General features: G+C 39.1%; 1 protein-coding gene across 9 annotated transcripts in view; it reads left to right on the top strand.

Annotated features, from left to right (window-relative positions):
• Positions 1-938: 938 nt before the first annotated feature.
• LOC140481231 (F-BAR and double SH3 domains protein 2-like) overlaps positions 939-15,566 on the top strand; it is a 245,079-nt gene continuing 230,451 nt past the window's right edge. For 4 of the 9 annotated variants that reach the window (XM_072577098.1, XM_072577097.1, XM_072577092.1 and 1 more), the window contains exons 1-2: positions 947-1,020; positions 2,350-2,447. In XM_072577098.1, coding sequence (XP_072433199.1) covers positions 955-1,020; positions 2,350-2,447 — 164 coding nt within the window. In that variant the 5' untranslated portion in view covers positions 947-954. Of the gene's footprint in view, positions 1,496-1,660; positions 1,821-2,349; positions 2,448-15,566 lie in introns of those variants that run through there. The other 5 variants (XM_072577095.1, XM_072577094.1, XM_072577100.1 and 2 more) reach the window with 4 other exon arrangements.

Here is a 15,566-nt window from a genome sequence, read left to right as displayed (position 1 = left end):
TCAACTTTATTTAAGAAATGAAAGAATTGCAGTTGCTGTAAATCAGAAACAAAAGAAGTTTCTGGAAAAGCTCAGGAGGTCTGGCAGCGTCTGTGAAGAGGAATCAAAGTTAACGTTTCTATTCGGTGACCCTCAGGTTCTGAGGAATCACAACACTAACCCTGGTTTCACTTGACAGATGCTGCCAGTCCTGCTGAGCTCTTCCCAGCAACTTTTAAAAAGAAATTTACAATATCACTATTGGCTAACTGTGGGAGTTTCCTGTGTGCAAATTGGCTGCCCTGTTTCCTCCTACAGGACACTGGCGATTCCCTAATGTGCTTAGAGATATTTGCTGGCAATGAAAAGAGACAAAACAAACTGCAGATGCTGGAATCCAAAGTAGACAGGAAGGAGGCTGGAAGGAACTGCAAGCCAGGCAATCATCAAGAGGTGGAGAAGTCAACGTTTCAGGTCATGATTTGGAGTTGACAACCACCTGATGAAGGAACAGCGCTCCGAAAGCTTGTGCTTCCAATTAAACCTGTTGGACTATAACCTGATGTTGTGTGATTTTTAACGTTTCAGGTGTAACCCTTCTTCAGGTTGGGTGTGGGGGGGGGGAGTTGCAGGTAAAGAGGGTGACGGGTACAGGTATGTGAAGTGGGGACAGGTGAAGACAGGTAGCGGGTACCTGATGAAAGGGGCTGTGCCAATACATTCTGTTTTCCCTAAACCGGCGTTTATTTTGGTGTGACACTGAGGCGGTAATTTCACTGGCTTTACCTCAGCGGGCCCGTGTCATTTCAGAGGCGGGCTCCCTCTCACTGCGAGCGTCGAACCGATCGAGACATCGATACGACCCAGCTCGATTGCTTCCCACCTCCCCGGGGGTTGCCCCTGGCGACGGCCGAGGCCTGGCGTCACTGATAGGGCCCCTCCCTCCCTCCTCTCCGCTCGAGCGCTTTGACGCCAATGACACGAAGACATTTTCTTCCTCCTGGTCCTGTTCTCGCCGCTTCGGTGCCGGCAGCCGCCGCTGTAAGTCGCTGTTGGGCGGCGGATCCATTTGCTGGTTAATGTTCCACCGCCTCCTTCCCTCCCCACCTCCTCCGGTATTTTTTTGCCTCTCTCTCTCTCACACACACACACATTGAGTCTGTTGGTGTGTGTTTGAGAGAGGGAGGGGGGGTAGATATCATGGCGGTGCTCCAGTGACTCTCAGCAAAGACTCAAGATCAGTGTCTTTCTCTCACTGTCCCCCCCCCCCACTCCCGTCTCTGAGTAAAAAGACCAGGACCCCCCATCGTACCGCAGTTTCCTTTTTTTTGTGTGTTTCCCTTTCTCTCTCTCTTCCCTTCTCTAACCACTCATTCCTCCTTTACATCGGCGGGTGGCAAGGCAGCTTTCTCGGCATTTCCACACCCCCCCCCCCCCCCCCCTCTCCCTTTCATCCTCCCAACGTTGGATTTATGATTCCCGTCAGCTCTTCGACATGCAGCCTCCTCCGAGAAAGGTGAGCTCCCAAAACGACATCTTTATTCGCTGTGTGTTGAAATGTCGTACTCGATCGGGGGGGGGGGGGGGGGGGTGGGGAGGAGGTGTTGGAAATACAATGTTTCCAGTGTTCAGATTTTTAAAAAGGAATTTCTCCCTCCTCCCCCCCCCCCCAATTTATGTTTTGAATTTAACGCGGTGCCAATGTGCTTTGAGTTGCTTTATGGATCCTTTTTCGTGAACATGATTTCTCTCTCTCTGGTGTTTGTGCCGGAATGGCAAGTATGCAGTAGTACGATTGGGTTCGGAATCAGTGGGATTGTTGAGATATTTACATGTGAAAGGTGGGAGAGATGTTATTGTTTTTTTTCTCTCTCCTCGTCGAGGCTCAGTAGTTTATTTTTATGTGAAAATATGTTTCTCTTCAGTGCACTTCATCATGTAAACGTCGAAGTAAAGACCAAAATCTACACGATTTTGCTCCTTTTAATTGCTTGAAATCGGAGTCGACATTTCAAGGAATGACGCTTGAGGGGAAGTGGGTAGAATAATTATCTTTAAATCAGTGACTTTTCTGGCTAAAATTTCACGAATTGTCTGAAGTTGATTAAATTGGCGATTGTTGCTGCTTTAAATGTTCTACATGAAATGTTTCGCGCTATTTACATGATTTATGATATTTTTTTCCTGTCACAGATGTTGAGTTTGTGCTGCTTCTTGGGAAATTAGCTCAAAATGACACTGAAAACATTCCGACTTTCTTGTACTTATTTTGCATGTTCTTGAGTAAACTGGTGGGCTTAGTTGGAAATAATTTTGACTGTATACATTCATTATTTTTTCAGCCAACTGTATATTTCTTCTTTATCAAAGGTGAAAGTTACTCAAGAACTGAAAAACATCCATGCTGACCAAATGACTAAACTTCAGGCGAAGCATCAGGGAGAGTGTGATTTACTGGAAGATTTGAGGTAGGATTTCCAAATTTTTTGTCTGACTGGAACAGAACAAGATCCTGAATTGTGGAAGTATTAAATAATTTCCTCCTTGTTTTGGCCAAACTGAATAATAAAGATGTGCCAGACTGAAAATACTACAAGTATGTTATTCTCATTATAAGATTAAAAAACATGTTTGTAAATGTACTACTTCTCTGAAATGTATTCATTTCCTCCTCACCTGAAAGAGAGTACTTGTGTTGAATTGCGTTAAACATGAGAAAATTCACAGGTGTTGAGAATTCCATTTACTTTGGAGTTCCTGTTTATATTTTCATTTGTACCTTGAGATGACTTTTGACTATTGTATAGACTATTACTTTACATTAATTCTTTTCCAGGCCATAATCAGTGAGTTTTAAGTTTCCTTTTGTGACACTATGACTGTTACTAATATGTGCACTGCGTAAACATAAGCAGGAAAGCAAATACTGCAGTTCTAGTTTTGCCCTGCACGTGGGTGGCAGTATTAAAACGATAGTTCACTGTCCTTGTTGCATAGCACATTTGCATTTGCTCCAAAAAAAATTGTACTATTTCTTTAAAACTCAATGTAATGAATTAATAATCATTTTAAACATTTTTGGTCCCTTTTATTTTAAATTATTACTCTGCATTTGACTGTAGGGCATTGAGTTATTTTGCAGTATTTATTTGTCAATGTATGCTTGTTTTAATCATAATGTAGTTTGAGCTGCACGATAAATTACTTGATGAAATCTGCATATGTATTATCAAATGACAGATGTCTTAAAACCACTTCATGTTGTGCTATAACTTAATATTGTGATTATTGAATTGGTTTGAGTCAATGGTTGTTTATACTCATTTGGGTAAACTGGAAATAATACATTCACCAGATTATATAATGAAAATGAACAATTCTAAATCTTGCATTCAAGCGAATTAAAAGGGAGATGAAATTTGGGTAAAACCAATTTGTGTTCATTATGACAGAAACTAGAGATTGGAGTTCTCACATTTTGCAAATTTAGAGTATTCCTTTCAGCAAACCACAGCGTTTTAAAATGCAAATATAGTACTTTATTTTTTCTCCCACCTCACTGAGTAAACAACATCTTTTCTTGAAAAGGAATTACATGCTCTTCCTTTCTTTGATTTATTCATGGGATGTAGATGTCCATGGCATTATGCCTGCCATTGGCGAAGTGCCTGTCCCTAATTGCAATTGAGAAAGGGATGGTAAACTGCTGCCTTGGAATGCTGCAGTCCTTACAGGGGACACCACTGTTAGGAAGGGACATACAGGATTTTGACCTTGTGAAGGTGCAATGATATATTTTCAAGCCAGGATGGTGACTGGGAGGGGAGCTTGCAAATGTTGCTGTTCCAATGCATCTGCTGTCCTCCTCTTCTTTATGGTAGAAATCATGGGTTTGGAGGAAGCTATTGGAACACCTTTCAGTTACCAAGGAACACTTCCTTATTATGTCTTTTTTATTATCAGTGTAATTTTTCTTGATGCAAGGCACCATTGATTTTGGTGCAGTTTTGACTTCTGGAAAGGTCTTTTGTCTTAAAACCTTCCATGCAACAATTCTGATTGAGTAAAATAATGTACCATTTTGTTTAGGCCCTACGTTGGCCTGGTCCCAGACTAATTACTTGCTTTGCTCACCATTCCATCCAATGCTCCAGGCAACCCAAATCAGGAACCTGGTTTGACTTAAATGACCTCAGTCACTTCACCTGAAATCTGGAAATATTTGAAATCTTGCACAGTCTCCGTACTAAGAGCAGATGATTTGAGATACTGTATCTGAAAGTTGGTAACTAATTTAAAGTATTTGGAGTGTATTTAAAGAACTAACATTTATATTTCACATATAGATTTTAGTTTTCAGTGACACATGACCAATAAATAGATTTTCTTTTCATTTAAAAAATGCATTATGTATTCATATCATGCTTTTCATGACCCTGGGGTTAAGTACTTTTGAAGTTTAGTCATGTTGTAATGTAGAAGGAGAAAGCGAGGACTGCAGATGATGGAGATCAGAGTTGAAAAATGTGTTGCTGGAAAAGCGCAGCATCCAAGGAGCAGGAGAATCGACGTTTTCGGGCATAAGCCTTTCTTCAGGATTCCTGAAGAAGGGCTTATGCCTGAAATGTCGATTCTCCTGCTCCTTGTAATGTAGAAGCTATATATTTAGGTGGTGGAGTAGGTTCTTTGCTTTTTGTTTTTGAGCTGGCTTATCAACAGTTGTGAAATTATATTTTCTGACCTATAACATAAATATCTGTTTGTAATTATAGTGTGCTCATATTGAGGCTACATAATTTTTTAAAAATAAAATTCAGTTTTCAAAGTAGTACTCTCTTTGCAGGAATCCTGATTTTAGTCCCTTTTTGAAAGGGAAAAGAATGTTTTAATCAATTTGTTAGTGGATTTATTGAGCTTCACTGTAAAGTACTTTTATTAATGTAGGAACAGATTATATCTGGCATTCAGAATGGCATCTCCATGCTTTTCCCATGTTGTCATAGAACCTGTCATAATTCACTTTGTCATTTTAAAGCTACAGTTTCCCTTTTTCTTTACAATAATGTTTAGATTTGCAGAATAGTTACAACAAGATGGAAGTGAGGCACTTCAGTCAATCGTGCTTGTCAATGAGCAATTCTCCTAGTGCCATTCCCCACTTCCCAACTCTGCACATTCTTCATCTAAGCTAACAGGCTTGTTGAAGCTATGAGTAATGGCTTTTTTACTTTAGTTAGTTATCATGAGAAATATTTGGAACCTCTTCCATCCGCTTTACAGGGGACAAGTTTTTCTTTTGGAGTAAAAGAGTAAGATGAGAATAGAATTAAATTCCACCTGCTTTTGTGACAATAAATAACTATCCGTGTGTCTTTTGTGGAACCACTTGATGTACTGTTGTTAGACTACTGCTTTTGAGATCCTTCATAGTAGTCTGAGAAACTATTGAATTATATTCGCTATGCATATTGTTGTAATACTTGTAGAGATTAACAAAGAAATAACTAAATTTACTTAACCTCTGAGAAAATCATGCATAAGATTTTATTTTTTCTAACTTGCTCTTTAACAATCAAACCAAAATCAAGAGTTTAAATATGACTTATCAGAAAAATTATCATAATATAATCTATAAATGACATTATATAGCAGTTGCAGCAAGCTAGATCTCTCCAACTTCTCACCAGCCCACGAAACATATGTGGCACTAATTTCAGCCATAAAAATTGCTGAAAGATTTTCAACTTCATCAGAGAATTCCAGCTCCTTCACTTTGAGGATTTAGCTACAAATTCTATTCCAACAGCCACTCCCAAGTGACCCAGTTTCAACAAACACAATCTTCACCAAAATTATATTTATCATGTCTTCATCTTACCTAATGACAATCGTGATGGCATGGATCAATCTAAGTCATCTTTTTCCAAATGCTTGGCCGTGACCCTGTTTTTTTTTTGTTTGACCAACTTGTGTGAGTCAGTCCTTTTAAAAATAATTGACATAGTGGGGGTAACCTTATTTTCCCTTCAGTCTGCTTTGAGACTCAGCCTTTGTGTGCATTGCACCTCCAGATTTTTGAGTTCCTGTGGCCTCTGGCCAGACCTGCTAAGTTTTGTCAGCACTTTGTGTTTGTTTCAGATTTCCAGCATCCACAGTATTTTATTTTTAATATGCCTGAGATTAAATGGAACTAGGGAACAAGAGATGATTACATCTTAATGATGGGACAATTGGGTGAGAACTTGAATGAGTCTGTGTATATGTTGGGAACAAGTAATAAGTAGAGTTAGTTTTGTGATGTATAAGCAGAAATAAAACTACCTGAAAAGATACATGCATTGACTGTCTAACCAGTCTTTACCCTCTGGTGTTCAACACCTCAGGTTGTTAATCTATTAAAATCTAGAAATCAGTTAAATTGCCAGTCTTGATGCGTATATTATAATAGCCCAAAGATGATGAGCTCATATAAAATTTTAAGAACTTAGTAAGTGTACTTTGTGTAATATTGTGTTTCATAATATCAAAAGTTATAATTTCTTCAAGATATTGTCTGCTGGCATAGAATGCAAATATGAAGAAAGACTGAAAAAGCTGTCATTTTTTTTTGATAGAATGCCCCTAACATTGAAACAATGTAATAGTTTTAAAATTATGAAAGAAGGTGTGCAGGGAGTAAGAAGCAGACCATAATTGAAGTATCAAGATATATCAAAGGTATGTGATTGACTGTAAGACATTTGGACCAAAAGTTAAGGGCAGTGTCATCAGACTTGTGAAACTGTGGAATTCACTTCCAGGACTAGTGATTTGAGGCAGGAAACAGGTCGTCATCTAAGACTGGATTCGCTAGGTGTCTGAAGGAATAAGAGATATAGTTGGACAAAATGGGATTAGAAATATTTCCTTGTATCGAGATTAATGCTGGCATTGACTGTTGGCCTAAATGGCTTATTTCTTTGTAATTTTTGTTGATAAAAATAAACGTTTGTATATTGACAAAATCAATTCTTGATGAACATTTTGTGTTATTTGACTGATTGAATTTTTCAGACCATTGAAATAATTTTCCCAACCTGAAGGTTTTCTCCTTTCCTGTGGGGAAAATATGAGCCTGTTATTTAGTGTTCCCCATTTATCTATACAATACTTTGAATTCAGTTTATGGGAAAATTTGAACATGGAGCCACTATCCTTTTTTGCCTTCCTTCCTCTTCAAAAGTCTGTTCAACAGAATGAAAATTTGAAAATCATTGTACAGTGTGACTACACTATTGGTTAATTTTTGAAAGCAAATCAGTATATAAATATCAATGCAAGATTCTTGAGATCTTTTTCAAAGGAGGAGGAGGTGTCATTTATATTTGGTATTACAACTTGCTCAATAAGTTGCAACATTAACAGGGATATATATTTTTAATATACATTCTTGGAAAAGAACACCAATCTTAATTGTTAATTTTGTTTCTCTGAATGTGGATGCTCCTTGAGCTGCTGAATATTCCAAGCATTTTCTGGTTTGTTTTTCCAGATTTTCAGCATACACACTTTTGCTGATTTTATATATTTTGCTTGTGATGCGTTTTAAATTGATCTACATGGAACATGTCATGTATATAAAATTAGGAGGATCTCTTGTTCAAGATCATCATTATTCATCACTTGGGTGACAAATATTTTCAGCCAAGCTTGGATCTTATCCAAGTTCTCCTGTGGTTGGCGTGGATTGCTTAATTTTCATAGAAGTTGATAATGAAAGTGAATATCGATTTGTCAGTGCGCTCTATATGTTTAATCTCATGATTTAAGGGAAAAGGTCTGCGAATACTGCCTTTTCAGTGAGGCTGATTCAGTGCTGTGTTTAGGAATGTAAAACTATTGAGCATGTATTGACTAAGCGTGGACAATTGAAAGAATGGTTATCACTCTAAACTCTTAAGTGTTAAACGGTGTAAGATTTGTTCTGAAACATAATTGGTATTAGCGAGTTTTGAGAAGATTTGTAGCTCAGGTTGAGGTTTTGGATGTAGGTTTGCTCACTGAGCTGGAACGTTCATTTCCAGACCTACTAGGTAACCTCTTCAGTGGGCCTCAAGCGAAGCAATGCTGCAAATTCCTGCTTTCTATATATGTTTGAGTTTCTTTGGGTTGGTGATGGCATTGCTAGTGGTGATGTTATTTCCTGTGGTGAAGTAACTTTCTGTTCCTTTTCTCAGGAGGTGGTAGATGGGGTCTAACTCGATGTTTTGTTGATAGAGTTACGGTTGGAATACCATGCGTCTAGGAATCCACATGCGTGTCTTTGTTTGGCTTGTCCTAGGATAGATGTGTTGTCCCAGTCAAAGTGGTGTCCTTCCTCATCTGTATGTGAGGATACCAGCGAGAGAGGGTCATGTCTTTTTGTGACTAGTTGGTGTTCATGTGTCATGGTTGTTGGTTTTCTGCCTGTTTGTCCAATGTAGTGTTACTTGCACAGTATTTTGTTAATGACGTTAGTTTTGCTAATTGTCTGTGTAGGGTCTTTCAAGTTCATTAGCTGCTGTTTTAATGTGTTGGTGGGTTTGTGTGCTACCATGATGCCAAGGAGTCTGAGGAGTCTGGCAGTCATTTCCGAGATGTCTTTGATGTAGGGGAGAGTGGCTGGGGTTTCTGGATGTGTTTTGACTGCTTGTTTGGATTAGTTGCTGAGAAATTGGTGGACTGTGTTCATTGGGTACTCATTCTTTTTGAATACACAGTATAGGTGATTTTCCTCTGCTCTGCGTTGTTCCTCTGTGCTGCAATATGTGTTGGCTCGTTGAAATAATGTTCTGATGCAGTTTCGTTGCTTCAGTTGCAAAAACCCAAACAAGCAGACAAAACACATCCAGAAACCCTAGCCACTCTCCACTACATCAAAGACATCTCTGAAATGACTGCCAGACTACTCAGACTCCTTGGCATCATGGTAGCCCACAAACCCACCAACACTAAAACAGCAGCTAATGAACTTGAAAGACCCTATACAGACAACAATCAAAACTAATGTCATTTACAAAATACCGTAACAAACACTGTTGGACAAACAGGCAGAAAACTAACAACCAGGATACATGAACACCAACTAGCCGCAAAAAGACATGACCCTCTCTCACTGGTATCCTCACATACAGATGAGGAAGGACACCACTTTGACTGGGACAACACATCTATCCTAGGACAAGCCAAATAAAGACATGCATGTGAATTCCTAGAAGCATGGCATTCCAACTGGAACTCTATCAACAAGCACATTGAGTTAGACCCCTTCTTTCACCCCCTGAGAAAAGGAACAGGAAGTGACTTCACCACAGGAAATGCATCACCAACCCAAAGAAACCCAAACATATAAATAGAAATCAGGAATTTTTAGCATTGTTTCGCCTGAGGCCCACTGAAGATGTTACCTAGCAGGGTAACAAAATGTCTGGAAATGAACCTTCCAGCTCAGCGAGCAAACTTACATCCAACGCAATTGGTGTAGAGAGCAGATGATTGTGGTCAGATTTCTGGTCAGTGTGTTGTCGATGGAAGAACCAAGTGGATTTCGATTTCTTCACTGAAGGGGTAAGAAAAAATAAATTGAGATTCTCCGAAAGCCATATTCTTGTATTAATTCTGATTGGAATACGAATATGCAATGTATTAAATGAATGCTTATTGGTTTTGCAATGCAGTTGTGAAGGTGCTTGCCAGATGATGTCAATTTATTTGTAATAAGAATTTTTTTTTCCAAATTCTTTCACTGCGTGTGGGTATTGTCAGTATCTGTTGTCTGTCCTTTATTTGCCTTTGAGGACTTGTGATGAGCTACTTTCTTGAACTGCTGAAGTTTGTGTGGTACACCTCTAGTACTGTTAGGAAGAGAGTTCTCTGATGTATGATTATAACTTTGTTTATTTATTGGCATTTAGTTAGAAATAGCAATATGGTTCGGGTGCTTATCATGGAGAGAAACCTGCAACTGGTGGTGTTCATCTGCATTAGCTGCCTTTTTCTATCTAATAGGTCTCCCATTTAATTAATAGCAAGATTTCAATCCATGGCTAAAGTTGTAATTGTGATTAATTTACCTACATTAATTTTGTTTCAGAAGGCATAAAGACATGACAGCACACAGGAGGCCACTTGGTCCGTTAAGTCCAAAGTGGCTTATTTGTTATGATCCCAGTTGACAGATATTAAAATGAAATCTGCCTTGATAGACCATAAGTTTTATTTTTGCCACATGTTTACCATGATGGGCAGTCATTGAACATATTCCCAAGAGGATACTTTAAACAAAAAAGCAAAAAAGTTTTTACACAAAAAAGAAAAGAAAACTACTTGCATCACAGTTTATCAGAGCTTTTGAAATGGTCTTGTTTCATATAAGAAATAAAGATTCTATCCGTTTACGTGAAACAGCAACCTCTCAAATACTTAAACCTCTGGTCATACTGTCTCCACCTTGAAGTTCCTTCTTCAGTTATCATGGTTGTGTTTAATATCTGGAGCTTTCTTCTTACTTTTAAACACTTGCACAACAAGCACATGAGTTTCTCATACCTCCAACTTCCAGCAGTTTTATTCTTCTGGAATTTTCTTCTAAGCCATTCGGGACTTCTTCCCCAGCCCTTGAGTTTTGAATTTTGCTAAACTAGCAGCATTTTTATTCAGACTTAATCTGCACACTGCTGACCTTTTGGGTAGTGCAGTCTTTATATAATACTGGATTATACAACAGCTTTTTCTTTTCCTTTCACCTTGTTTCTCATGCATGGAACTCTTCTCTTCATGCTCTACTGTTAGGCTGTAAACCTCATTAAATCAGTATACAGGTATATCAACAACCACAGATGCCTGCATTGCTCCCAGAATAAATTTAAAATGAAACTAAACCCATGTCACTCTTTCTTAACACACAATGTAAAAACGTAAATCAAACTTGAAGCCATGCATGGTACTTGACTTTCGAACTCCAGTTTGCAAAGAGCAATAGTAATACACGTTGAATCGTCTTCATACTTTTTTTATGCAGCAGTCCAATCAATTCCACTCCCCTGCTATATCCTTATTGCTTTGCAGGCTTATTTCCCTTCAGCCCATCCAACCTCCTTTTGAAATTATTTAATTATCTGCTGCCGCAACCCTCCATAGCATGTCATTACCTTTCACTGCATTGTCACATTCATCTGCATCTTTTGTCCAAAACATTAAATCTGTGTCTCCTAGTTTTTATATTGTTACAAATGGTAACTGATTTTCTTCATCCCCCTATTTAACCTGTTTATAATCTTGTCCACCTTTTATCAAATGTCCCCTCAATCCTCTTTGCCTCAAAGAATTCCGTCCAAGATTCTCCACTCCTAACCTTGCAAATAATATCCCCCTTCCCTGGAATCTTCCATCTCTTTTGATTCTGCATTTACTGGTACGCACATTATTGATAGTCTTTCAAATGTTTTAAGAGGCACTAACAGGAATATCTAGATTGCAACCCAGCAAAATTTCTATTGTGTAAACATTATACTTTGACATTTTATGCCTGCAATGCAATCCGTTTTCTATAGTGTTCTTGTGAAAGACATATTATTCAAGAAAAAAAATTGTGTTCTTAATGGTAATAGAAAAAATGTTGATTTTAAAAAGCAATCACTTGTGCTTTTCTTTCCTGACCTTGATAATGTAACCTTTTCTCAAGCACGGATCCCAGGAATTTGCAAGCAGTTGTCAATCTACCAAAACTCTCCTTGTCACTTAACCTCTGCTGTTGGAATATGCCTAAGCAGGGACATTAAAAGAACAGATCAGGTTAAACGGTCAGTGATAGGACTTAAATATCACAGGTTTTTGAAATTAATACTCAGCTAACCTATCTAATTTAAAAGGAAGCTGGATACCTATGTTAAAAATATAGCCAGATGATTTTACTGAGTAGAGCCAAGGGACCATTATCTGTGGTCTGCAGTTATTATTGAAAGTTGTTATGATGTTACATTGAAGTCTTAATATACTTTGGAGAAATTTTAATGCATTTTGGGCATTTTTAATCTTATCACGTAATTTAAGAAATAAGTCCATGAACATTCATGAGTTTATACAAGTGTAGCTTTTTGTGGGTGAGAGTTTCCTGGATTGAAATAGGTTTAGATTTTCCAATATGATCTTGGTATGTTTTTCCTGTTACTTTGAGGCAGAGTTGTAAGAGTTCCTGTCTTGGTGGATGCAATTACCAATTTACATATAAGAACAAATTACTGTGAATGCTGAATATTGAAATATTCATTTAATCTAACAGTATCTGCATGAATGATTTATTGTCACATATATCTTGAAGGTGCAGTGAAAAGTGTTCTGTTGCCACAATCCAGTGCCATTTTGAAGTACAATAAAGATTAAAGAAATTACTTAAATAAGAGCCCATCTTCTGTTGCAGTTGGGGTCTGGAGCATAGCTTCGGACCTTCTGCAAGGTCTTTGCAAGGTGCTCCAGTCCTCAAGGTGTCCTGGTCCAGGAACAGCAGTGATAATGCCCATGTCCTAGGAGACCCTGGCTCTGTTGCAGCTGCTAAATCGCCAATACCACCAAGAGTCCAGGCTCCAGACTTACCACTGCCAGCCGTCTCATCTGGGCACCGTCACAATCAATTCACCAGGTTCTGGGTCTAATGCCGCTAGAAGTCCCTGCCCCTGCCACTGCCAAACATCCAGACTCTGGGCATCACTACATCCTGGAGCGTAAGATATGGTACTGACACCACCAAGAACCCAGATACCAGGAGTTCCTGCTCAGTGAACCGCCACTGCTAAACATCCAGGGACCTGGCACTGCTGCCAGGGTCTGGGCCTACCGCCACCATTGCCAAGAGTTCTGGTCCTTGCCACCAACATTGGAGCCGCTGCCCTGCCCTTTTGCTCTGGCCTCTAAGATGAAAAAGAAAGTAACTGTCATAGTTAGACAGGGTAGTGAAGAACACGTTTGGTACATTTGCCTTTATTGGTCAGTACATTGAGTATAGGAGTTGGGATGTCATGTTGCGGCTGCACAGGACATTGGTTTGGCCATATTTGGAATACTGCATTGAGTTCTGGTCTCCCTGCTTTAAGAAAGATGTTGTGAAACTTGAAAGGGTTCAGAAAATATTTACAAGGATGTTGTCAGGGTTGGAGGATTTGAGCTATAGGGAGATGCTAAATGATAGACTGGGGCTATTTTCCCTGGACTGTCAGACGCTGAGGGGTGACCTTTTTATAGAGGTTTATAATATCATGAGGGGCATAGATAGAGTGAATAGTCCAAGGTCTTTTCCCCAGGACAGGGTAGTCCAAAACTAGAGGACATGGGTTTAAGGTGAGAGGGGAAAGATTTAAAAGGGACCTAAGCAACAACTTTTCCATGCAGAGGGTGGTGCATTTATGGAATGAGGTGCCAGAGGAATGGTGAGAGTGGTACAATTATAACACATAAAAGACATCTGGATGGGTATATGAATAGGAAGGGATATGGGCGAAATGTTGGCATACAGCACTAGATTAATTTAGGATATCTGGTCAGCTTGGATGGAAGGGCCTGTTTCTGCGCTTTGCAGCTCCATTACTATAACAAAGGGAGCTGGAGAGTATGTGCAGAAAACCATGCTGTTGGCCTGAAGCAGGTGGGCTTGGACAAGCCCAAGCACTACCTACCATACTGGCGCCATCTTGGATGCTATGGAACAAGAAATAGTTTTAACATGTTAGGCCAATAATCCTTCAGTACTTGGGAGATATATGTATGACTTCTGTGCACCAGTAACTTGTTCAAATTTGTTACTGGAGTTGGTGAGTGAAAGGATAATTTCAAATGTTAAATGTACGATGTCATCACAAAAAATCTGAAGCTTTTAAGGAAATACTGAAATTGTAGTCAGGAGGTTTGCCAACAGTAGTATGGCTACATTCTCAACAACAAAGCTGAAATTAGCATCAAGTGATATTGGACCTAGTTTTAAAAATGGAAAATATTGATCTATTTAAATCAAGCAATGACTAGTGTTACTACCGCCCGATATTACAGGACAGCAACAAGTTATTCAGCCAATAGGACTGTGTGAACTTTCTCTCCATGCCTGTAGCCACACCAACATGTTCTTCTGTTGGATTCTCATGTGTTTATTTAGTTTCCTTTAATTTCACCTTTCCCAGTTGTTTCAATTACTTGCGGTCATCTGTTATGTCTTCTAACTCATCTCTGCTTTGAAAGTTTTCTCCTGAATTCTAATTAGGATTTATTTTGGACTAAATGAATATAAAACAAACAAACAATCAATCAAACAGGTTACATCAGTGTAAGGGTTTTAGTTTGAAAATTCCAGACCAGAAGTGTTTAGTTAAAACATGAAACAGTTATTTGAAGCTGAGAACATCAACGTTCAGTTGTGTGAATTGCCAAAGAAAATGCTGTCAAACTCTCATGACTGAAAATTGGAAGAAATGGATCTGTCAAATCTATAGATGTGATCGAAAAGGGAACTCTGAGAATATTTGAGTACTAAGAAGTGATGGTGTTCGAAATAGGTGGGATTGTATTTTTGCCATGTGTTTCAGGGTCTTTGAATTTTATGTAAATAGCCTATTTTAACTCTGTTTTTATTGTTAGAATGGAATCTACTATATCCATGCTTGTGTTTCAGTGAAAGATCACCCTGTTGAAAAAAATCTGTCAAGGCTGAAATAGTCTGAATTCAAATATTCCCATTTTGATCACCTCTATAGATTTCAATTTTAAATCTAATCCATTCAGTAATAATGTCAGCTGGGATCATAAAACTGCTTTATAGAGTCAGAGATGTACAGCATGGAAACAGACCCTTCAGTCCAACGCATCCATGCCGACCAGATATCCCAACCCAATCTAGTCCCACCTGCCAGCACCTGGCCCATATCCTTCCAAACTCTTCCTATTCATATACCCATCCAAATGCCTCTTAAATGTTGCAATTGTACCAGCCTCCAAGTTCCGCTGGCAGCTCATTCCATAAACGTACCACCCTCTGCGTGAAAAAGTTGCCCCTTAGATGCCTTTTATATCTTTCCCCTCTCACCCTAAACCTATGCCCTCTAGTTCTGGACTCCACAACCCCAGGCAAGTCTAAATTTGTCTATTTATCATTTCCATGCTCCTCATAATTTTGTAAACCTCTATAAGGTCACCCCTCAGCCTCTGACACTCCAGGGAAAATAGCCCCAGCCTGTTCAGCCTCTTCCTATAGCTCAAATCCTCCAATCCTGGCAACATCCTTGTCAATCTTTTCTGAACCCTTTCAAGTTTCACAACATCTTTCTGATAGGAAGGAGACCAGAATTGCACGCAGTATTCCAACAGTGGCCTAACCAATGTTCTGTACAGCCGCAACATGACCTCCCAACTCCTGTACTCAATCCTCTGACCAATAAAAGAAAGCATACCAAACGCCGCCTTCACTCTCCTATCTACCTGCGACTCCACTTTCAAGAGCTATGAACCTGAACTCCAAGGTCTCCTTTTTGTTCAGCAACACTTCCTAGGACTTTACTATTAAATGTATAAGTCCTGCTAAGATTTGCTTT

This window comes from Chiloscyllium punctatum, chromosome 9 (assembly GCF_047496795.1).
Source record: "Chiloscyllium punctatum isolate Juve2018m chromosome 9, sChiPun1.3, whole genome shotgun sequence".
NCBI classification, from domain to species: Eukaryota; Metazoa; Chordata; class Chondrichthyes; order Orectolobiformes; family Hemiscylliidae; genus Chiloscyllium; species Chiloscyllium punctatum.
The sequence above is the reverse complement of the archived record's forward strand: the minus strand, read 5'-3'. Positions and strand labels throughout refer to the sequence as shown.